Source organism: Phocoena phocoena, chromosome 17, assembly GCF_963924675.1.
Source record: "Phocoena phocoena chromosome 17, mPhoPho1.1, whole genome shotgun sequence".
NCBI lineage: Eukaryota > Metazoa > Chordata > Mammalia > Artiodactyla > Phocoenidae > Phocoena > Phocoena phocoena.
Window position 1 is genome coordinate 951,069 of NC_089235.1, and position 25,004 is coordinate 976,072.

Consider the following 25,004-nt stretch of genomic DNA (forward strand, 5'->3'; position numbering starts at 1 on the left):
CTTAAGAACACAGGAGCAGGGGGTCTTCCCTGTCCGCCCTGGCCTACCTTCTACTGACTCCAGAGCACAGAGCTTGGAGTCTCCTCGGGTATCAACCAGAGGAACGCCAGGTTTCCCGATCCTACTGCAAAAGGCCACCTCTACACTAAGTAAGACTTGACTCTGCTATTGCTGAGCAATGAGTAACAATCCTCCTAACAACTTGTTCCAAAGAGTCGCTTTAACTTATTAAACATATAAACTACTATCTAGTAGTTCTGAACAATCTAGTACAGAATATAGGCAATGCAAATAAAAAAGCATCAAGGCCACGTATTAATGCTAATAAACCAATGTCCCGTGATGTCTACAGGTGTGAGATTCGCTCACACTGCGGCGGCAGAGGGAGTTAGTACAAAAAGGATGCAAAATTATTACTGACAAGCCCTTCTAACCTCTTGTTCCCCAACACTCTGCTTTTCCAGCGTAAGATCCAATTTCTCGATAATCTTCAAAACTGATTTTACAAATTCATCATACAGCAAACGATTCAGACTTGGAAGGGAGGAATTCACAAAGAGAAATGCTTCATCTGCTAAAAGAGAATCCTTAAAATAAAGAAAATAATAAATTTCAACATGCTGTGCCAAAAAGTATGAGTACCAGTATTAAATAAGCGCTATGCCACATAAAGATGTGCACATACTTAGGCATTATGGAAACCCCTGTGTAAACTACAGCAGATCTACCTCAAAGTTGGTCAAGCTGGAAAATGTAGGTTCCTTCCTAAATTATTGGACATTACCATTTCAGTCAGATACGACTTATGCAGTCATGTAACAAACACAAACAGTACTAAATGAGAAGATTTAGGCCAATCCTTGTCAAAGTATTTACTACATTAATGTGTGTGTGTGTGTGTGTGTACACACATCTGTATACTATACATGGTGTGTCTACGTGCAAATGCACATGCATGTACATACGCACATATACACGTGTGCACATATAAATACACATGTACTCACTCATGCATGCATGCATACGTATGTATAAATATGTATCTATTCTCAGAATGGATTTAAAGTATTATCATCTATTATTTCTTTAAAACTGAAATATTCTACCTTTCCAAAAATATGGACCAATTACTCTGCCTTTACTCAAATAGTCTATGAAACTTAACCTCAAAATGTATCTAACATCACATATAAGAAAGCATATTTTAGGTAAAATTATTAACATTGTTATACTATTTTACCTCAATAAGAAAAACTTCTAAGATTTTTCACAGGATAGGAACCATCTATTGACAAACACTGCTTTTCCTAGGCTATGAATGCTTTGTCAAAGACTATGTTAAACGGTGGCCAGAATCTGGCTTGGAGCAGACACTGCTGAAACACCTGCCAGAAACGTAGGAGGCGTGATTCTGACCGTGACAAACAGCCGTGCACCCATCTCCTTTGTACCTACTACATCAACCGGATTTACCTTCAGCTTTAGCAAATAAAAAGAGCACAGCTCTCCCGCGGTGATAACACTGCCTGCCAGGTTCTTTTTATCCACCAGCCTGGGTCTGTTTGAAAGAACAACTCTGCACCAATTACACTATGTATGCTACTTCTTTGCTAAAACGAGGACTCAGCTATGGTAATTCATTAACTTTAAATGAGTTCTATGATTTTGTTCTTTTTATTTGATTTTTTTCAAGTCTCACTTTAACTATCCTAACTTACACTGTTTTAATTTTTCATTACCTGAAGTACTTAAAAAAAGAAAAAGCCCTATTGAAAGTTAGTAAAATATACTTCTGAAGTAATTCTTAGGTGTAAAACTATGGAAACTAATAAAGAGGAACTAAGGTACTTCTGTGGCTTTAAAGTGGTCATTTTTACCGTCATCTGGTCACAGCTCAGGAGATTTCTAAAAAGATCCAAATAGTCTTTGTAGGTGGGCACTCGCCATTTGCCGGTTCTAGCTTCCCCTGACACACGACAGTGCTCAGACTCGGGCTCAGCACCCTGGTGGGAAGACAAACATCCAATACTGAGGGCGGATCGGAGAACAGCAGCACTGCTGCACTTCTGCTTTCTGCTGTCAGAGTTCTCTAAGCTAAAAGAGCCCCCAGCTGCAGACCCTAATTTGCTTGAGGAAGATAGCATATTATGAAAGCATAATAAAAAGGCTGGAAAAAAGTCACAATTTTCTAATGAGGACTAAAACAGTGATGCACTAACAAGTGTTTCAAAACAATATCCAAGGTATGTGTTATGAATAATTTACCTCAACTTCTTATACAGAGCTCTCATCTCATCCTATTTCCTGTTAACTTAAAGTAACTAAGACATGCCTCCCATAATATACCTAAGTATTTTGTCCTACAGCTTCAAGAGGAAAAGATCCCTTTTTGTAAAAATGTATTTATAGTAGTAAGGTTATGTTTAAGGATGTCTCATAACCATCACCGGAAAAAGTACTTAGGTATTACAGCCTATACTTTTCAAAATGTAGCTAATGGCTAATAACAAAAAAACCACTTTTGTATATTTACAGACTAAAAACTCCAGCAACATCTTTAGCTTTCAAGATGACAAAAGACTAACTTTCAAATCATACATTCAGAATTTACCTTTTGAAGGATCACTGGTTTAGAACATATTCTGATTAAACCTTGATGCACTATAAAAAGAAAATGAAAACAAAAAAGAAAAATACACTGAAAAATATAACCACTCAATAAAAATGACAGCCATTATCTTTTTGAACATAACTTACCTCTCAAATTTTTCTCTAAGTTTGGTAATATCTTTAGTTTTAATTTTTTTTCTTTTTTTTCTTGTTTTAAATTTTAGACTATTAAGATTCAAAAGCAAAAGAAAGGAAAAAAATTCAAAAAATGGATAGAAAAAGGATATTTTGGTCCACCAAAATATTAGGAGTTCTCCAAGAGGCATCAAAAGATACAAAAGAATTTGGCAACCAGATGTTCTTTATATCAAACAACATGTTAAGTATTAACCATTCATCATCCTCAAAACAAGTAAATTCCAAACTCACCCATAGTACTAATGCAATTCCAGAGAACTGGTCCTTTTTCTGCCAAGGCCAGGAAAACTTTCACTATGGCTTTGCAACACACCAACTGCATTTTTGGACCGTACTGGGGGAAACTGTCTATCTGCACGACCACGAGGTGCTCCAGAACTGGCATGTGCACCTCAGGAACCTGCCAGAAAGGAGAGCACACGAAGAGCTAGGGCAGGCAATGAATAACTACAGGGACCATACAGACAGTCACAGTAAACACAACGCCGTTAGACACGTATCAGATGAATGAAAAACCAGTATTACCTAATCTGCTAATTTGTTGCTGTGATTATCTAAAAAAAAAATCAGAGTAACTGTCTAAATGATACTTAAGGTGCAATTCTACCCCAAGCAGCAATCTGAATCTTTAAGAAAGATAAAAAGTAACAAATCATTTTTCCTGCTTTGGGAACAAAAAGTCAATTTCATGACAAAAACCGTACCGATACAAAATACTAGCTAAAAATGTCACCTTGGGGACTTCCCTGGTGCTCCAGTGGATAAGACTCCGTGCTCCCAATGCAAGGGGCCCAGGTTCAATCCCTATTTGGGGAACTAGACCCTACAGGCATGCCACAACTAGGGAGCCCGCCTGCTACAACTAAGGAGCCCACGTGGCACAACTAAGACCCGGTACAACCCAATAAATAAATATAAATAAATAAAGATATTAGAAAAAAAAGGTCACCTTGCCCACAATGTGCCCGTACTGAACGCATATTAACTCCTGCTACGCCATCAAATTACCTGAAGAACGGAGGTTAAACAGTCACAACTGTGCTCCGTTTAACCAACTATCTCACTCACCGTATCAAGGTGAAGCAAGACACTGGCAACAGACTGGAGGAAACTGGGCATCTGGTAGACGTGGTCCTCAGCCGTGTCTGTCTCGGTGAGGAACAGCTGCCGGCAGCGCTGAACAAGCTCCACGAACATGAAGCCAACGTCTTCTTCGTTTATAACCTTGCAAGGCTTTAGGGAAGGAAAACAAGCCTCTGTCAACCTTACCAACCTCAAAATAACGGTGTCTGAGGTGTCGTGTTAAGCCATGTTGTTATAAACTGAATGTTAACAAGCTTTTTAATGGAGAAGAAATACAGATATAAAATACAGCGTATGTTCTAAAGATGCTTTCTAAAAAATCTGTAAGTACATTCTGAACAGCTATTAGTACACAACACACCTACTGAACCCTGTGTTCTAGGCACTGGGAAGACAGTAGTTATCAAAGACAACTGGGTGCAGGCCCTCCCCAGAGGCCAGTCGCCCAGAGGAAGGGACAGACCCAAACCCCGGAGGCACAGCACACGGCACCCAGAGGCACCTTCCTCACTCACGCACCCGGCTGTGCCGTCCTCCGCCCGGCCGCGTGCTCCCGAGGCCCCTTAGACTTCGGCTCAAGTCCCTCCTCCAGGAGACTCTGGCCCCTGTATCTTTGCCGCGTCCTCTCCCTTCCTCCCTATTGGCCACGCTCTGGCTACACTACGTCACCACAACGAACAAGTCCCAGCTGGCCAGACCTCAGGGTCTGAAGCTGTGAAGCCCAGGCTCTCGGTCACCTCTGAGCCTTCTCACACAGTTTCTTCTGCCCTAAGTACACTGAAAGGAGCCGCAGAGACAAGTGGAGATAAAGGTTTATTTTTAAGGGGAAAGGATCATCTGGAAACAAATGAGGAAGCACGAGGGAAGGAGTGAGGAGTGGTGTGGAGGGCTGGAAACAGAAGCACAGACCCTACAGCAGGGAAGCGCCCTGGGAGGCAGATCTGCAGAGGCAGGGAGTGACGCCCTCTGTCGAGTGGAAGCACCCACGGCGACAGTCAAGGTCCCTAAACAGACCTCACGCAGGCACAGAGAGGGGCTCTCGCTAGCGCGCCAAGCGTCACCACCAAACTGCACCTCATCAACAACAGGCAGCGTGGCAGTGGGAAAAACGTGCTGTTTCTCATCTTCAGGTCGGAGTTATGTCTCGGTTCTGTCCACTGTTCGCTGTGTGCCCTTTCACGAGTTACCTAATTTCTCTGGGCCTCAGTTTCCCCACCAGTAAGGTGGAATCATATTCCTAAAAGCTTGTGGGAGAGTTATGAGTATTTGAGATAATACACATACAGAATCCTAGTACACAGCAGGCACTGAAAAAAACAAGTTAATAACAAAGCAAGTAAGAACAATATTTTCACAAGTGTGAGATGCTATTCAAAATACAATAAAGTACATTACTTTAAACACTCAAGTGAAACTAAAAAGACAAGAGTAAATTAATGGGCATACCCCTGCAAAGAGTCCATATCCTCGAACGGCGATGGACAAGTCCTTGCTGTTTGCGTCCACGTTTCTGATGATGCCATAGAACTGCTCCATGAAGTACCGCAGCTTACTTCTGTGCATCTCTGCGTTGTTCGCTACCATAAAAGAAAGCTGCAATGGCATAATGTTTACTTTAGAGACACTTCTAGGAAAACAAAGGAATCTATCCAAATGTGAAAAGGCTAGAACTGCTGAGTAAGACATTATCAATGTGTTGTCACAGTTCCACAGTTGTTTTTACTCATAAAGAACCATTTCTTCCATCTGCTTGCTTAGTCTTCAACAGGTTCAGAAAAGGCACTTTCTCAAGTAAGCCTTTATTATACGTGATGCTTTTACTAGAGAAAGGGACTGAAAGAGACCAGGTAGATGCAGGAAGACATTTGCACAAAACACAGGCTCCGGACGAAAGCTCCCTGATGAAGCAGAAGGCATCTTTAGACTCATCTGTGACTCATGGTGACACAGAGCTGGGCAGCCCAGTGGCCGGTGAGTTCAGTCACCAACAGACTGGGACCCACAGGAGAGAACATGGGGACGGCTCAAAACTAAAAATCAGAAAGAGGGCTTCCCTGGTGGCGCAGTGGTTGAGAGTCCACCTGCCGATGCAGGGGACGCGGGTTCGTGCCCCGGTCCAGGAGGATCCCACATGCCGCGGGGCGGCTGGGCCCATGAGCTATGGCTGCTGGGCCTGCGCGTCCGGAGCCTGTGCTCCGCAACGGGAGAGGCCACAACGGTGAGAGGCCCGCGTACCACCAAAAAAAAAAAAAAAAAAAAAAAAAAAAATCAGAAAGACAAGTGTCTTATGTGCCTTTCTGAGTACAGGTTTTTTACCTCCTTAGGTAGGTTTATTCTTCCTTAGGTAGGTATTTTATTCTTTTTGTTGCAATGCTGAATGGTATTGTTTCCTTAATTTCTCTTTCTGATCTTTTGTTGTTAGTGTATAGGAATGCAAGAGATTTCTGTGCATTAATTTTGTATCCTGCAACTTCACCAAATTCATTGATTAGCTCTAGTAGTTTTCTGGTGGCATCTTTAGGATTCTCTATAGTATCATGTCATCTGCAAACAGTGACAGTTTTACTTCTTCTTTTCCAAATTGTATACCTTTTATTTCCTTTTCTTCTCTGACTGCCGTGGCTAGAACTTCCAAAACTATGTTGAATAATAGTGGCGAGAGTGGACATCCTCGTCTTGTTCCTGATCTTAGAGGAAATGCTTTCAGTTTTTCACCACTGAGAATGACGTTTCCTGTGGGTTTGTCGTATATGGCCTTTATTATGTTGAGGTATGTTCCCTCTATACCCACTTTCTGGAGAGTTTTTATCATAAATGTGTGTTGAATTCTATCAAAAGCTTTTTCTGCATCTCTTGAGATGATCATATGGTTTTTCTTCTTCATTTGTTAATGTAGTTTACCACATTGATTGATTTGCGTATACTGAAAAATCCTTGCATCCCTGGGATAAATCCCACTTCACCATGGTGTATGACACAAACAGATGGAGAGATATACCATGTTCTGGGATTGGAAAAATCAATATTGTGAAAATGACTATACTACCCAAAGCATTCTACAGATTCAGTGCAATCCCTATCAAATTACCAGTGGCATTTTTTACAAAATTAGAACAAAAAAATCTTAAAATTTGTATGGAGACACAAAAGATCCCAAAGAGCCAAAGCAGTCTTGAGAGGAAAAAAAAAACGGAGCTGGAGGAATCAGACTCCCAGACTTCAGACTATACTACAAAGCTACAGTAATCAAGATAATATGGTACTGGCACAAAAACAGAAATACAGATCAATGGAACAGGATAGAAAGCCCAGAGATAAACCCACACACCTATGGTCAACTAATCTATGACAAAAGAGGCAAGAATATACAATGGAAAAAAGACAGTCTCTTCAATAAGTGGTGCCGGGAAAACTGGACAGCTACATGTATAAGAATGAAATTAGAACACTCCCTAACACCATACACAAAAATAAAGTGGAAATGGATTAAAGACCTAAATATAAGACCAGACACTATAAAACTCTTGGAGGAAAACATAGGAAGAACACTCTTTGACATAATCACAGCAAGATCTTTTTTGACCCACCTCCTAGAGTAATGGAAATAAAAACAAAAATAAACAAATGGGACCTAATGAAACTTCAAAGCTTTTGCACAGGGCTTCCCTGGTGGCGCAGTGGTTGAGAGTCCGCCTGCCGATGCAGGGGACACGGGTTCGTGCTCCGGTCTGGGAAGATCCCACATGCCCCGGAGCAGCTGGGCCTGTGAGCCATGGCCACTGAGCCCGTGCGTCTGGAGCCTGTGCTCCGCAGCGGGAGAGGCCACAACAGTGAGAGGCCCGCGTACCGCAAAAAAAAAAAAAAAAAAAAAAAGAATGGTAAACCACTACAGGAAAAAAAGATCATCAACAGTCACCACGGAAATTCAAATTAAAATCACAGTAGGGTAACACCGTACACCCATCAGAGGGGCTGAAATTAAAGACTGGCAATACTAGGTGCTGGCAAGAACGTGGGGTGGCTGGAACTTACCGGTGGGGATGGAAAACGGTGCAAACAGTTTGAAAAGGAGTTTAGCAGTTGCTCATAAACTGCAACCTATCCCTACCATGCACCCCAGCAAAGCCCCTTCCAGGTGTCTGCTCCAGAGCCATGAGAACAGTCGGCAAGGGTGCTGCTCTTCAATGCCCTCAGCTGCTCCCGCTACAAGAGCCCCCGCAGCCCAACCCCTGGTAGCCATGCGTCTGCTGCTGCATCTGGGACTCTATTTCTGTTTTTTGGATGGGTTCATTTGTACCCTTTTTTTAGATTCCACATGTAAGTGCTATTTTATGAAAAAATAAAATAAAATAAAATAAAGCAGTAAAACGCCCCAGGAGTCCCTACAGGAGCTGTGGGATATGCCTGCAGCAGGACAGCAGCTGTGCCCCAGGTGCGTGAGGGCTCCCAATGCCGCTCTTCAGAATTTCCATCAGCGCCGCCCCAGCCAGTCTCATTCCCACCACCAGCCCACCCCTTGGGTGTTTCCAGCTGCCACTGGGCACTCAGAACCACAGCACCTGCTCCTTGGCCAATGGAGACACCCAGCCACCTGCAGGCTCCCCCTGCACCCACACCCCGGCTGGACCTTGAAAGACCCCAGGGTAGGTGGGCTCATCTCCGTCACGAAGCCACAGAGACACAAGCATCTTGTCTTAACATGGTAGCTGACGCTGACCCCCACCTTCACTGGGCCACCGGCTCCAGGGAGCCCTGGCCTCCCAACCGTCTCTCCCTGCCGCCACTTCTTCTGTCCAACCTTAGCTCTGAGGCCCTGATCCGATCTAGCATCTTCTGAACTTTCTTCCAGACCTGCTGCCACCATGCGGCTGATGGATAAGCATGCTTTTTCTTTAAGTACCATGGAAGCTAATGGATCAACTTGTATTTACTTTTCAGACGTTCATGCACAAGATTGGAATTTAATTGTTTGCATAGAAAGAATTTTAAACAGTACCTGTTTCAGGAAAGATTCCAGAGCTGAATATGCAGCTTTTTTCAATTCTGTATTTGTGTGGCTGCACCATTTCGACAGGATTTCAAACAAGGAAACGTAGTTGTCCAGGAGGCAGGTGCTAAACTGAGATGCATGCAGGGTAAATATGGACAGGCCAGCTGCAAATGCAAAATACATCACGTTTAAAATAAGACAACAAAGGGCGGAACAAAGAGCTAAGAAAAAGCTTCAGGCACACGTCAAATTAAAACTGTGCTCACAAAGGAGGCTCCAGTGGTCCCTGAGACCTCTGATGCCTCCATCCTCCATCTGAATCGACAGGCCCGTGACTCCCAAAACAAAGGCCGGAAGAAGGATCAGGGTTTATTCAGATAAAGTCAGAATCAAACAATCTGGATCCCCTGAGAGTTGCTCTGAAGAGATTTTTTCTGCAATCATGTGATCTAAGTGTGACCTTCTCAACCAGCGCCCAAGAGGCCCCGTCATAACCACGTGGGAGCCTCACAGGTGTCATTGCACTGACTTTCACTCACAGTTTAAGCAAACGTTCACTCAATGCACTAAGTTAATAATCTGAAACATTCCAGCTCATTAAATATAGGATCTTACCCAAAGGCACCGCGTATCTCTTCAGATCAATCTATTAAAAAAAAAATTTACCATCAATGTTTGACAACCACAAGGCTCAGCTGGAAAAGAATGAGAGGAATATTAAATCTTACCTGAGGACAGATTGCCTTCAGTGCAAAGTCAAAAATCTCCCTTGAAGTCTGGGGATCTGGGGAAAAACAGACAGCAGCCGCTGTCACACAGCGTAATAGTATCATCTGACCAAGCTCACAAGGTATTGAGACTAACAGCTCTGTTTCAGACAGCACGGCCTCCTCCTCCCTCACCTGGCTTCACCCGACAGACCCTTAAACACTGTCCCGCTTGCGCTGACAGCGACCGGCGCTGCCTGTGCTGAGCTGGACTCTGCTCTGGTCTCCTGGCATCACCTCCTCCAGAGGAGCCTCCCTCAGGCATCCTGCGGGCCTCTCTGCCCAGGCTCCCGAGCTGACCCCGCCCACACACACAGCTGTACACATCGTGTCTCGGGAGACTGCCAAGGCCGTGTCCTGAGATCTCCTTTCTCCCACAGGACCCAGTCCTACGTGGTGCGCACACGCTAAGTGTGGATGCTACACAGCGGCCACAGCTACACACGTCCGGGACGAAAAGCCAGGTCTGGCCTGCAGCTCAATAAACAGCGGACGGACTTCAGCTGCTCACTGCCGCCGAGAATCATGGCTCTCGGCGCTGCACTAAAGCACACCTCAGCCAAAGCAGGCAGGCAGACCTCATAAACATCAAGGCCCAGACCTGTTCCTCACAGAAAAATCACCGCGCGGAAGCCCCTCTCACACTGACCCCGCATTCTGTGCGACCTCACCCCTCCCCAGCACTCTGCAGCAGGCAGCCCAGCTCTCGTGACCCCGACCACAGCCGGCAGCCTGGATGCCCGGGAACCCACTGCTCCCGCTGCCCGGAACGTCCTCCCCAGCCCCTCCCCAGCCGGCCCCTCGCCAACCCTGCAGGCCTTTGCCTCTCGTCACCTCGCCAGAAAGAACCGTGGGCTGTGCACCTCCTCCATCTCTCCATGCTCCAGATTCCCACCCACAGCACCCGGCGTGCATGCACAAATGAACCCTGAAATCTGCGGAGCTTGTGCTCCTCGTCTGTCTTCTCACCACGCTGAGCTCGCGATGGCAGGAACCCAGGGATTCCCATCTCTGAGCCCAGCACCCAATCCATCACTCTTCAGACAGAAGACACCCAGGAAAGACGTGCTCTATGAACAAACGTATTAGTACTGAGTATTACCGCCTGAAGTCACATAATCACAGCGTGACGATAAACTGCAAATTTTAGCCTCATACCAAGGCTTAAATCCCAGTCCTGCCACGTGCTGGTTACATTAGTTTCCTGTCGCTGCTGTGACCAATTATCACAAACTCAGAGGCTTAAAACCACACAAACTTATCACCACACAGTTCTGGAGGTGAGAAATCTGAAACCAAGATCACAGCTACAAGTAGAAAACTCTCTGAAAACGCCCTGGGACCAGGACAGACCATGCACAGCTGAAGGCAGAAAGGAGCACCCACGCAGAGGAGCCGGCGCAGCGTGGCCTCTGCTCCCCCAGCACTGCGACCGCAGGGTCCGGACCCACATCGGGCTCCCCAGCTGGAGACCCTGCACCCGCAAGACGAGCCCCCAGAACATCCGGGAGAGCCAGGGGACTGCAGGGAACGAGAGCCGCTCCCCCCGAGGCCCAGCACAGGGGCTGCAGCTCGAAAAGCGTCTGGGTCTCCTCTCCCACGAAGGAGTGGCATGGACTCACTCCAAATCGTGTGCCAGAGGGGCAGGACTCTGCTGGCACGTTCTCAGGGTCCCCAGGGGCTGGCGGGCACCAGATGCTGGCTGTGGGAACCCTGCCCTCCACCGAGCTGGCTGGGTACCACCAGCCCCTTTCTGACTCCCCATCTTACCCGTCAGCCCCGCTCACCCCACCCGGTTTCAGCTGCAGACCCACCATGGCCTGCGCTCCTCCCAAGCAGCCCCCGCCCCACCAGTCCTGGTGCGTGCCCTCGGCCGGCACCAGAGCCCCTCCAAATCCACCCCTGCCTGGCCAGACACCTCTGGCCAGCACCAGCATCCCCCAACGTGGCTCCTGCCCCAAGGGCTGGCCGCACACACCGGAGCACCAGCAACAGCTGTATCCGGGCCTCAGAGCCCAGCGCACACGGTAGTGCACGGGAGGCCAGCCTGGCCCGGCCACACAGGGGACGCTCCTGGGGCACCCGGCTCCAATGCAGTCTGGGGGCACTGCACTACCGGGCCCCACAGGGCACCTTCTATACCAAGACCAGGAAATGCAGCTGACCTACCAAACACACAGCATCAGGCAAGATGAGGAGCGAAGGAGCGTGTCCCCTCCTGCCCTGCTGACAGGAAAGTAAACTGCTGCAGCCGCTGAGAAAAACTGTGCGGTGGCTCCTCAAAACTCAAAAATAAAACTACCACATGATCGAACTACAACCCCGCAGCCTGTGGAAGGAAAACCACACCCCAGAAAGACAGACAAAATGAAAAGGCAGAGAACTCTGTACCAGATGAAGAAACAAGACAAGACCCCAGGAAAACCACTAAGTGAAGTGGAGATAGGCAACCTCCCAGAATAAAAATTCAAAATAACGACAGTGAAGATGATCCAGAAGCTCAGAAAAAGAATGGAGGCAAAGATGGAGAAGATGCAAGAAATGTTTAACAAAGACGTAGAACAATTAAAGAACAGATACCTAAAAGAATTAAAGAACAAACAGACAGGGATGAACAATACAGTAAGTGAAATGAAAAATACACTAGAAGGAATGAATAGCAGAATAACTGAGACAGAAGAATGGTAAGTGACCTGGAAGACAGAATGGTGGAATTCACTGCCACAGAACAGAATAAAGACAAAAGAATGAAAAGAAATGAAGACAGCCTAAGAGACCTCTGGGACAACATTAAATGCACCAACATTCACATAATAGGGGTCCCAGAAGGAGAAGAGAGAGAGAAAGGACCCGAGAAAATATCTGAAGAGATTGTAGTCGAAAACATCCCTAACATCGAAAAGGAAAGAGCCACCCAAGTCCAGGAAACGCACAGTGTCCCAGGCAGGATAAACCCAAGGAGAAACATGCCGAGACTCATAGTAATCAAATGGACAAAAATTAAAGACAAAGAAAAATTACTGAAAGCAACAAGGGAAACCAACAAATAACATACAAGGGAACTCCCATAAGGTTAACAGCTGATTTCTCAGCAGAAACTCTACAAGCCAGTAGGGAGTGGCATGATATATTTACAGTGATGAAAAGGAAGAACCTACAACCAAGATTACTCTACCCAACAAGGATCTCATTCAGATTTGACGGAGAAATCAAAAGCTTTACAGACAAGCAAAAGCTAAGAGAATTTGGCACCACCAAACCAGCTGTACAACAAAGGCTAGAGGACTTTCTCTAAGTGGGAAACACAAGAGAAGAAAAGGACTTACAAAAACAAACCCATAACAATTAAGAAAATGGTTATAAGAACATGCATATCAATAATTACCTTAAATGTGAATGGATTAAATGCTCCAACCAAAAGACACAGGCTCGCTAAATAGATACGAAAACAAGACCCATATATATGCTGTCTATAAGAGACCCACTTCAGACCTAGGGATACATACAGACTGAAAGTGAAGGGATGTAAAAAGATATTCCATGCAAATGGAAATCGAAAGAAAACTGGGGTAGTAATGCTCATATCAGATAAAATAGACTTTAAAATAAAGAATGTTACAAAGGACAAGGAAGGACACTACATAATGATCAAGGAATCAAACCAAGAAAAAGATATAACAATTATAAATATGTATGCATCCAACACAGGAGCACCTGAATACATATGGCAAATGCTAAACAACCACCATGAAAAGAGAAATCGACAATATCACAGTAATAGTAGGGGACTTTAACACCCCACTTACACCAATGGGCAGATCAAACAGAAAACAAATAAGGAAACACAAGCTTTAAATGATACATTAAACAAGAGGGACCTAACTGATATTTATAGGACATTCCATCCAAAAACAGCAGATTACACTTTCTTCTCAAGTGCACACGTAACATTCTCCAGGATAGATCACATCTTGGGTCACAAATCAAGCCTCAGTAAATTTAAGAAAACTGAAATAATATCAAGCATCTTTTCTGACCGCAACGTTATGAGATTAGAAATCAATTACAGGGAAAAAAAACATAAAAAACACAAACACATGGAGGCTGAACAATACATTACTAAATAACCAAGAGATCACTGAAGAAATCAAAGAGGTAATCAAAAAATACCTAGAGACAAATGACAATGAAAACATGACGATCCAAAAACCTATGGGATGCAGCTAAAGCAGTTCTAAGAGGGAAGTTTATAGCAATACAGGGCTACCCAGGAAACAAGAAAATTTTCAAATAAACAATCTAACCTTACACCTAAAGGAACTAGAGGAAAAATAAACAGAACCCAAAGTTAGTAGAAGGAAAGAAATCATAAAGATCAGAGCTGAAATAAATGAAACAAGAACAAAGAAAACAATAACAAAGACCAAGAAAACTAAAAGCTGGTTCTTTGAGAAGACAGACAAAATTTATAAACCTTTAGCCAGACTCATCAAAAAAAAAAGAGGGAGAAGACTCAAATCAATAAAATTAGAAATGAAAAAGCAGAAGTAACAACAGAAACGGCAGAAATACCAAGCATCATAAGAGACTACTACAAGCAACTCTATGCCAATAAAATGGACAACCTGGAAGAAATGGACAAATTCTCAGAAAGGTATAAACTTCCAAGACTGAACCAAGAAGCAACAGAAAATACGAACAGACCAATCACAAGTAATGAAACTGAAACCGTGATTAAAAATCTTCCAACAAACAAAAGTCCAGGACCAGATGGCTTCACAGGTGAATTCTATAAAACATTTAGAGAAGCGCTAACACCCATCCTTCTCAAACTCTTCCAAAAAACTGCAGAGGGAGGAAGACTCCCAAACTCATTCTATGAGGCCACCATCATGCTGATACCAAAACCAGACAAAGACACTACAAAAAAAGTAAATTACAGGCCAATATCACCGATGAATATAAATGCAAAAGTCCTCAACAAAATACTAGCAAACAGAATCCAACAACATATTGAAAGGATCATACACCATGATCAACTGGGATTTATCCCAGGGATGCAAGGATTCTTCAGTATACGCAAATCAATCAATGTGATACACCATATCAACAAACTGAAGAATAAAAACCAAATGATTATCTCAATAGATGCAGACAAAGCTTGTAACAAAATTCAACACTCATTTATGATAAAAACTCTCCGGAAAGTGGGCACAGAGGGAACCTACCTCAACATAATAAAGGCCATATACGACAAACCCACAGCAAACAGCTTTCTCAATGGTGAAAAACTGAAAGCACTTCCTCTAAGATCAGGAACAAGACAAGGATGTCCACTCTCACCACTATTATTCAATACAGTTTGGAAGTCCTAGCCACAGCAATCAGAGAAGAAAAAAATTAATAAAAGGAATACAAATTGGAAAAGAAGTAAAACTGTCACTGTTTGCAAATGACATCATACTATACATAGAGAATCCTAAAGATACCACCAGAAAACTACTAGAGCTAATCAATGAATCTGGCAAAGTTGCAGGATATAAAATTAATACACAGAAATCTCTTGCATTCCTATACACTAACAACAAAAGATCAGATAGAGAAATCAGGGAAATAACACCATTCACCACTGCAACAAAAAGAATAAAATACCTAGGAATGAACCTGCCTAAGGAGGTAAAAGACCTGGAGTCAGAAAACTATTAAGACACTGATGAAAGAACAAAGATGACACAAACAGATGGAGACATGTATCACATTCTTGGATTAGAAGAATCAATATTGTGAAAATGACTACTACCCAAAGCAATCTACAGATTCAATGCAACCCCTATCAAACTACCAGTGGCATTTTTTACAAAACTAGAACAAAAAGTCTTAAAATTTGTATGGAGACATAAAAGACCCCGAATAGCCAAAGCAGTCTTGAGGGAAAAAAACTGAGCTGGAGGAATCAGGCTCCTGGACTTCAGACTATATTACAAAGCTACAGTAATCAAGATAATATGGTACTGGCACAAAAACAGAAATATAGGTCAATGCAACAGGATAGGAAGTCCAGAGATAAACACACACACCTATGGTCAACTAATATATAACACAGGAGGCAAGGATATACAATGGAGAAAAGACAGCCTCTTCAATAAGTGGTGCTGGGAAAACTGGACAGCTACATGTAAAAGAATGAAATTAGAACACTCCCTAACACCATATACACAAATAAACTCAAAATGGATTAGAGACCTAAATGTAAAACCAGACACTAGAAAACTCTTAGAGAAAAACATAGGAAGAACACTCTGACATAAATCACAGCAAGATCTTTTTTGATCCACCTCCTAGAGTAATGGAAATAAAAACAAAAATAAACAAATGGGGCATAATGAAACTTAAAAACTTTTGCAAAACAAAGGAAACTATAAACAAGATGAAAAGACAACCCTCAGAACAGGAGAAAATATTTGCAAACGAATCAACAGATGAAGAGCATTAATCTCCAAAATATATAAACAGCTCATGCAGCTCAATACTTAAAAAAAACGAACAACCCAATCCAAAAATGGGCAGAAGACCTAAATAAACATTTCTCCAAAGAAGACACACAGATGGCCAAGAGGCACATGAAAAGCTGCTCAATATCACTAATTATTAGAGAAATGTAAATCAAAACTACAATGAGGTATCACCTCACAACAGTTAGAATGGGCACCATCAAAAAATCTACAAACAACAAATGCTGATGAGGGTGTGGAGAAAAGGGAACCCTCTTGCACTGTTGGTGGAAATGTAAATTGATACAGCCACTATGGAGAACAGTATGGAGGTGTCTTAAAAACTGAAAACAAAATTACCATATGAACCAGCAATCCCACTACTGGGCATATACCCAGAGAAAGCCATAATTCAAAAAGACACATGCACCCCAATGTTCACTGCAGCACTACTTACAATAGCCAGGTCATGGAAGCAACCTGAATTGCTCATAGACAGACAAATGGATAAAGAAGATGTGGGGGCTTCCCTGGTGGCACAGTGGTTGAGAGCCCGTGTGCCGATGTAGGGGACACGGGTTTGTGCCCCAGTCCAGGAAGATCTCACATGCCGTGGAGTGGCTGGGCCTGTGAGCCATGGACGCTGAGCCTGTGCGTCCGGAGCCTGGGCTCCGCAACGGGAGAGGCCACAGCAGTGAGAGGCCCACATACCGCAAAAAAAAAAAAGAAAAAAGAAAAAAGATGTGGTACATACATATGAAATATTACTCAGCCATAAAAAGGAACATGGTACATACATATGAAATATTACTCAGCCATAAAAAGGAACAAACTTGGGTCATTTGTAGAGGTGTGGATGGATCTAGAGACTGTCATACAGAGTGAAGTCAGAAAGAGAAAAACAAATATAGTATATTAATGCATATATGTGAACCTAGAAAAATGGTACAGATGAACTGGTTTGCAGGGCAGAAAGAGATAAAGACAGAGAACAAACGTACGGACACCAAGGGGGTAAAGTGGCAGCAGGGTGGTGGTGGTGGTGGGATGAATTGGGAGATTGGGATTGACATATGTACACCAATATGTATTAAATAGATAACTAATAAGAACCTGCTGTATAAAAAATAAAATGCAAAAATTCAGAAAATAAATAACCACCACAGGATCCAGCAATTTCACTTCTGTGTATTTACCCAAAGAAAACAAAAATACTAATTAGAAAAAATATATGCACTCCAGTGTTCAAAACAGCATTATTTACAACAGCAAAATATGGAAGCAATCTAAGTGCCCATGGATAAATGAATGGATAAAAAAAATGTGGTGAATATTTATGTATATATACATATTTGTAGGAATACTATTCAGCCATAAAAAACAAAGAAGTCTTGCCATCTGCAACTACATGGATGGGCCTAGAGAGTGTTATGCTCAGTGAAGTAAGTCACACAGAAAGATAAACACCACGTATTTGTCTCACTTATATGTGGAATCTAAAAGACAAATGAACAAACAAAACAGAAACATACAGATACAGAGAGCAAACTGCATGTTGCCAGAGGGAACAGAGGTGGGAGGATGAGTGACACAGGTGAAGGAGATTAAGAGCCAAAAACTTCCCATTGTGAAGTCAGTCAGTCTCAAGGATGTGCCACACAACATGGGGAATACAGTCAATCGTATCATAACAACTTCGTTTGGTGACATATGGTTACTAGACTCGTCGATGTGATCATCTCCAAAGGTATTTCATCGTCAGATCACTATGCTGTATGCCTGAAACTAACATAATACTGTATTACAACTATACTTCATTTAAAAAAATAAAATAGGGAATTCCCTGACGGTTCACCGGTTAGGACTCAGCACTTTCACTGCCAGGGCCCAAGTTCCATCCCTGGTCAGGGAACTTAGATGCTGCAAGCCATGAGGAACGGCCGGAAAAAAAAAAAAAGGAAAAAATAAAATACAACATAAAGTCAAGGTGTCATCAGGATGTGTTCTTTCCTAGAGGCTTTCAGGGCTACCTTCACCTGACTCTAGAGGCCGCTCGCTCTCCTTGGCTCCAGGCCCCTTCTCCAACCTCAAAGCCAGCTTCTCCCGTCACAGGGACCATGCAGCCTCCCTCACCCCTGTTTAAGTACCTTTGTGATCATACTGGGCCCACCTGGATAACCTCATGTCACAGTCAGGTGATGACCAACCTTAATCCCGTGTGCCACCTGACTCCCCTTTGTGATATAACCTAAGTCACAGGTGCTGCGATTAGAATGAGGACGTCTTTGGAAGCCATTATTCTGCCCACCTTGCTACCTGAGTGACTTTGGAGAAGTTTCTTAGTTCTAGTTTTCTAATCTATGAAAGAAAGATATTATCACCTACCTTAGTGAGTTATTTCAGGAATTTTCCTTGCAGTATGAATAGAATAATCTTTAGCACACAGTAAATAAGCAGTAAGTGCTATTATTTTTCTTGTTCGCCAAATGTCAATTAATATAGGAAGCAAGGACAAAAAGAAATAAGCAACATTACCTGCCACCACGGTCAAGTGACAAAATAAACATACAACCTGGTAGATTAAAAATACGTCACAGGGGCTTCGCTGGTGGCGCAGTGGTTGAGAGTCTGCCTGCCGATGCAGGGAACACGGGTTTGTGCCCTGGTCCGGGAGGATCCCACATGCCGCGGAGCGGCTGGGCCCGTGAGCCATGGCCGCTGGGCCTGCACGTCCGGAGCCTGTGCTCCACAGCAGGAGAGGCCACAACGGTGAGAGGCCCGCGTACCGAGAAAAATAAATAAATAAATAAATAAAATAAAATAAATAAATAAATAAAAATACGTCACAGAAAGTGCTGTCACAGAGAGGACTACAGAAGCCCAAGGAAGTGACCCACACAGGGGGAGCATAAAGCCTTCAGAAAACAGATCTTTGAGCAGGAACCTGACAGGGTGGGAAGCTGGCCACAGACATGGATCAAAGACAGAGGAGACCGAGGAAGGGAAAGCAGGTGGAGTTGCGCCAGTGTACCTGGTCAGAGGCAACAGAGGGTGAACAGGAACACTAGGTGGAAACATCTGGAACTGCTGTTTTCACAGGCCAAAATCACTGGATACTGGCAATTTCTTAAGTTTCGATTTAATAAAAGCAAACATGCTGGAGGTAGAAAAATTTGGCAATTATCTGAACAAAACACGGTAAGGAAGGGCAAACAGATTTTTTTCTTGTGAAGAATTTATGGGGTTTTATTTGTCTTATAAAAAGAAATGAATTTCCTAATGCTTACAATGCTGTCATAGCTAGATTATCCTCTACACTTTTAATTTTGAGATACTATAGAACACTACTGACGGCTACGTAGAAAATTGTATTAAACAGAGTTTAAAATCAATAGGTAAGGATGTCCAGCATAAGAATTACAAAATGCTAATGAAGGAAATCAAAGAGAACCCAAACAAGCGAAGAGGTGCACTGTGCTCTTAGACTGGAAGATTCAGCGTGGTAAAGATATCAACTCTCCCCTAAGTGATCTACCGGTTTAGCACAACGACCATCAAAATCCAAGCAAGGCTTTTCGGACACAGACCAACTCATTTTAAGACTGACGTGGAAAAGCACAGACTTTAGAACACCAAAATGATTTTTAAAAGAAAGAATAAAATGCGAGGACTTAACGGCACCCGACATTTAAGGCTCACTATATAGTTATATCAAAAAGACAGTGTGCTGTTGGCAGGAGAACAGACACACAGACCAACAGAAAAGAGAACCAAGGATTGACCCACACAAACTATTTTCTACACAGGCACACAACGATTCAGTGACCTGGCAATGATCTCCTGGAGATGGCACCAAAATCACAGGCAACCAAAGAAAAAACAGATAAACTGGACTTCATCAAAATAAACAACTTTTGCACATCAAATGGCACAATCAACAGAGTGAAAAGGCAATCCATGGAACAGGAGAAATCTGCAAATCATGTATCTGTTAAGGAACTGATACGCAGAATATACAAATAACCCCTACAACTCAGTAACAAAAAGTCAAATGATCTGACTTTTTAAATGGGCAAAGAACTTGAACAGACATCTCTCCCAAGAAGAGAGAGGGAGTGCAACGGGCACTTGTGAAAAAACTCAACACCATCAGCCATCAGGGAGATGCAGTGAGATACCACCGCACACCCACTACGATGGCTATGATCAAACAGAAAACAACAAATACTGGTGAGGATGCAGAGAAACTGTGCATTGCTGGTGGGAACGTAAATTAGTGCGGCCCCTGTGGAAAACACTAAGGCGATTACTCAAAAAATTAAGTATAGAACTACCACATGGTCCAGCAAGCCCACTTCTGGGGATATACTCCCAAAATGAAAGCAGGGACTCTAGGTATTTGCACACCCATTTTCCAGCAGCATTATTCACAAGTCAAAAAGGAGAAGCAACCCAAGTGTTCACTGAGAGGGGAGGAAGGAGGGGGAGGGGAGGAGGGAGCGGGGTGGGGGGGGGAGCAGGGGGAGGTGGCTGTGGCCATAAAAGGGGAGCATGAAAGATCCTCCTGGTGACGGGCTGCTCAGTATCCTGGCCGCCATGGTGCATACACGAGTCCACACCTGCTAAAACTGCACAAAACTAAACCCAACACACAAATGTGTGCACACGAAGCATGTGGAACCTGAGCAAGGCCCACAGATTTTATCAGGCTGTGCTATCGTGCTACAGCTATGACAGACGTCATCAGGAGACGCCGGGTGAAGGACACATGGAATCTCTCTACTGTCTCTCCCAGCCGCATGCGAATCCACACCTGGTATAAACGTTCAAAAAAATACAAAGTAATTCATTTTAGACCAGTAGTTTCTGAATAAAGAAACTCAAGTGCTATCAAGCGATACCTTCTTCCATGGATTTAGTGAAGTTACACAGAAGCGAAGCCAGTCCCTTCAGACACCCTGCCAGAACCGGAAGTTTGGGCTCTCTCACTGTTGATGTCATCTGAAAGGAGAGTTTTAACAAGATATCATTAAAAGAGAAAAATTCACCAGATATATGTAAGCAGAAAAGAAGATCATAAAGTTTATCATACCTGGGTCTTCAGTTCACCCAGAAAAGCCCGGAAGAGTTTATCTGAATTATTTACCATCTCACTAGGATGAACTTCGCCTAATACTCCTAGGAGCTCATATATCTTTTCTAAAACTGAAAAATAAATTTTGGACAAATTTAGGCCTAAAATCATTTAAATAAACAAAAATGCACAAATAAGAAAATGAAAGGATGTTCAGTTCAAAATAATTTCACGATAAGCCACACAAAATATCTAGTTTTATGTACTGAATCTTCCGTGATATGTTTTATGCAAATTTATTATTATAAACTAAATTACACTTGACACGCGTTGTGAGTTTTCCATTAAAAGAAATCTTTTGTAAAGATTACAATTTTTATAAGACTTCACACATTGTTTCTTGTCTCCATTTTGGTTTGTTTTCAGTAAAAAGAATTCATCTGTAAAGCACATAAATACCATGGCAGAGAAAACCTACGTTTTATGCTAATAATTGTTTAATTTGTTAAAATATTTTTTTAAATAACATTTAAATACAGCTCACCTGTATCTGGTATTTTTGTTTTCAATGCAAGTTCTCCATAGAACTTGCTAAATAACTCTCCAACTCTAAATTCATCCATGAGGCTCGAACTTCTCAAAGTCTGAAGTAACTGAAAGAACACAAGGTAGCCGAGTGTACAGAGACAGCAGCAAAAAGGCTTCCATCTACCGCACCTGCTCACACGCAGCGGACCTCCACACCCACGTGTCTCTGGGGCACTCACTCTCCGCCTCTCAGGGCTCTAATCCAGCCACGTTATTTGGGAGGACGGGTTGAGGTGGGTGGTGGAAACACAGGGGCTACAAAGGGGAAGGGGAGGTAGACTTAATTTCACCTTCCCAAGAAAGGTATACTATGACTAGACACATGTTCTCAGAGACATATTAAGACAAGGACCAACAAGACCCAAAGAAATTCTAAAAGAGAGACACATCTAAACAGATACCTAGATGACAGTGAGCCCAATGACCACTTACACAGAACACACAGACCCATCCCAGTGTAAGGTTTTAGGAAAACATTCAAAGACACAATGAAATGAACTTTGGCAATTCTTAGCAGCGGTTAGGTTTTCACAGTAAGGGTAAGAGTAATGGAGAGGCAGTCAATTCCTTACACTCCGCGCTACCTTCCCTTCATACCCCTCACAACCGAACTTCTCCCTTTGCTACCCAGAAGGGTGTGAGGGCAAAATACCAAGGTTGTTATTGGGTGATGGCTGGGAAACATGCATCTTCTCCACACATCAATGTGATTCTACAACATCTCTCACCCAAAACATAACCCAAAACTCCAATTTTCAGCTCAAGATATATATTTAATAGAAAACACATGCGCTTAGAAATATGTTTTAATTACCTTAATAAGAAGTTCTAGGGCTGGAATTTTACACTTAGCAGCTTTATCTTTTGTATAAACACTGGTACAAGTATTCTAGGTTTTAAAAGGAGACATATCAAAATCATCAATAAGACCTTAGTTCTTATAACTAAGACTTAACAGCTAAAACTACACCTGGGAGGAGCGATACCAGTATATATTACAATTTAATACTTTCCACCAGGGCCTTAGCTCATTAAATTTTTAAAAAAATAGCCACTTAGGGGCTTCCCTGATGGCGCAGTGGTTGAGAGTCCGCCTGCCAATGCAGGGGACGCGGGTTCGTGCCCCGGTCCGAGAAGATCCCACATGCCTTGGAGAGGCTAGGCCCGAGAGCCATGGCCGCTGAGCCTGCGCGTCCGGAGCCTGTGCTCCGCAACGGGAGAGGCCACAACAGTAAGAGGCCCGCATACCACAAAAAAAAAAAATATATAGCCACTTAATTTCTAACACAATCAAGAAAAATAAACTCCCCAACAAGAAAGGCAGAAATAAAATTAAGTTTAACTTAACATCATAAGTTAAAAGGGACACTGGTATATAACGAGGTATGTTTTTTCCCCCTTACCTTAATATCGAGAGAATAATGTGTGACCTTCTGGCCAATTTTCTCTAAGAAAACACATAAAAACTTTAGGGCTTCTTCTCTACAATCACGAAACTATAATAAAAAAATAAACATTACAGAAACACGGCTAAGAAAAAAGGTCACCTCAACGTGAAGGAATATACTAGAAGAGCAAAGTGAAAATCTTCAACTTACTTCATCAACGCTAAGTGATTTCCGAACAAATACAAGCAAACCAAAATCTCTGGAAAAAACTAAGGACGTGTGTAATGCTGGAAAAAACAAACAAACAAAACAAATAAGAGAGCTGCCAAGGTACTCCATAAACCCACCCTAAAGGTGTTGCTTGTTTCTCAATTCAGCCTCTGAAGTGATAAAACACTAGCCTAAGGCTGCCGTATTTTGACAAGGAAAATGGGAAATTCTAGATGTTCCACAGCAATGAGGTAGGCAGAATAATGGCCCCAAAGATGCCAGAACCCTAATTCCTAGTGTCACACCTGTGAATATGCTACCTTTACATGGCGAATGAAAATCAGGTTGCTAATCAGCTGACCTTAAACTGGTGAGCATCCTGGACCATCAGGTGGGCCCAATGCAATCACAAGGGCCCTCACAAGTGGAAGAGGGAGTAAGGAGAGGGAGCACAGGAAAGCAGGACAGATTCCAAGCATGTCACTTGACCCTCTGCTGCTGGCTTTGAAGATGGAGGAAGGGGGAGGGGGGCAGTGTAATCCAAGAAATGCAGGGGTCTTCTAGAAGCAAGGAACGCCAGCAGGGAAAAAGGGACCTCAGTGATGCAACTGCAAGGAACTGAAGTCTGCTAACAACCTGAATGAAAAAGGAAAAGAATTCTCCCTCAGAGCCTTCAGAAGAGGGAAGCGGCCCTACCTGCTGCCTTGGTTTCAGCTTGATGAGACCCGGGCTGGGCTTCCAACCACACAACTATAAGACTGACAAACCTGCACTGTTGTAAACAGAAAGCCAGTGGCACGTTTTAGCACCAACAGAAAACTAGTACACTCCCCTATAATCTCTCAAGTGAAAGGACACACCCTGGATATGCAGAGTGGACCTGGAACTGCTTTACGAAACGTTACTGAAGGAACAAAACTGAACTCCTAGAACTCAGACTAGAAAGCATTTACACAATGATGCTGCTGTTTGGTCATTAATTTCCCCGTTAATACACCCCTGACAACATATAGGTACTGCACAGCATCTTCTTCAAGACTTTGCTTACTGTATTTCTCCACCGTATTCAACAATGACTTTCTTAGGAAGAAAATCTCATCTACCTTCTAATTAAGCGGACACAACATGACGAGTCTGCTTACTTGCGGCTTTAAAAGGGAATAACACTGGGACTGCCCAGGTGGCGCAGTGGTCAAGCATCCGCCTGCCGACGCCGGTTCGAGCCCTGGGCCGGCCCGTGCGCCACAACTACTAAGCCTGCGCTCTAGAGCCCGCGCTCCACAGCAAGAGAAGCGACCGCAGTGAGAAGCCCGTGCACAGCAACGAAGAGCAGCCCCCGCTCGCTGCAACTACAGAAAGCCCGCGCGCAGCAACGAAGACCCAATGCAGCCAAAAATTAACGAAATAAAAAAATAAAAGATTCACTTTCCCTTTTTTTAAAAAAAGGGAATATCACAGATGTTTTCACGCGATGACACATTTACAAATGCTGAAATGAGGCACTTTTGCTGCAAAAGGAAAAGTTCTCATCTAGGCATTGCTAAAGAATTAAAAGAACAGCATGGCTTGCTTCTCAGCAAATACAGGGGTTTGGAAAAGGTGCTG

General features: G+C 43.2%; 1 protein-coding gene across 2 annotated transcripts in view; it reads right to left on the reverse strand.

Moving 5' to 3' along the window:
- The window catches only part of PRKDC (protein kinase, DNA-activated, catalytic subunit), a 149,203-nt gene that overhangs the window by 123,772 nt on the left and 427 nt on the right, over window positions 1-25,004 (reverse strand). For both annotated transcript variants that reach the window (XM_065895584.1, XM_065895585.1), the window contains exons 2-16: window positions 23,400-23,476; window positions 23,205-23,297; window positions 22,616-22,690; window positions 21,758-21,866; window positions 21,232-21,344; window positions 21,041-21,140; window positions 9,610-9,665; window positions 9,497-9,527; window positions 8,888-9,045; window positions 5,338-5,484; window positions 3,877-4,041; window positions 3,040-3,208; window positions 2,612-2,661; window positions 1,878-2,003; window positions 435-587 (exon numbers count right to left, since the gene is read on the reverse strand). In XM_065895584.1, coding sequence (XP_065751656.1) covers window positions 435-587; window positions 1,878-2,003; window positions 2,612-2,661; window positions 3,040-3,208; window positions 3,877-4,041; window positions 5,338-5,484; window positions 8,888-9,045; window positions 9,497-9,527; window positions 9,610-9,665; window positions 21,041-21,140; window positions 21,232-21,344; window positions 21,758-21,866; window positions 22,616-22,690; window positions 23,205-23,297; window positions 23,400-23,476 — 1,622 coding nt within the window. The remainder of the gene's footprint in view (window positions 1-434; window positions 588-1,877; window positions 2,004-2,611; window positions 2,662-3,039; window positions 3,209-3,876; window positions 4,042-5,337; window positions 5,485-8,887; window positions 9,046-9,496; window positions 9,528-9,609; window positions 9,666-21,040; window positions 21,141-21,231; window positions 21,345-21,757; window positions 21,867-22,615; window positions 22,691-23,204; window positions 23,298-23,399; window positions 23,477-25,004) is intronic.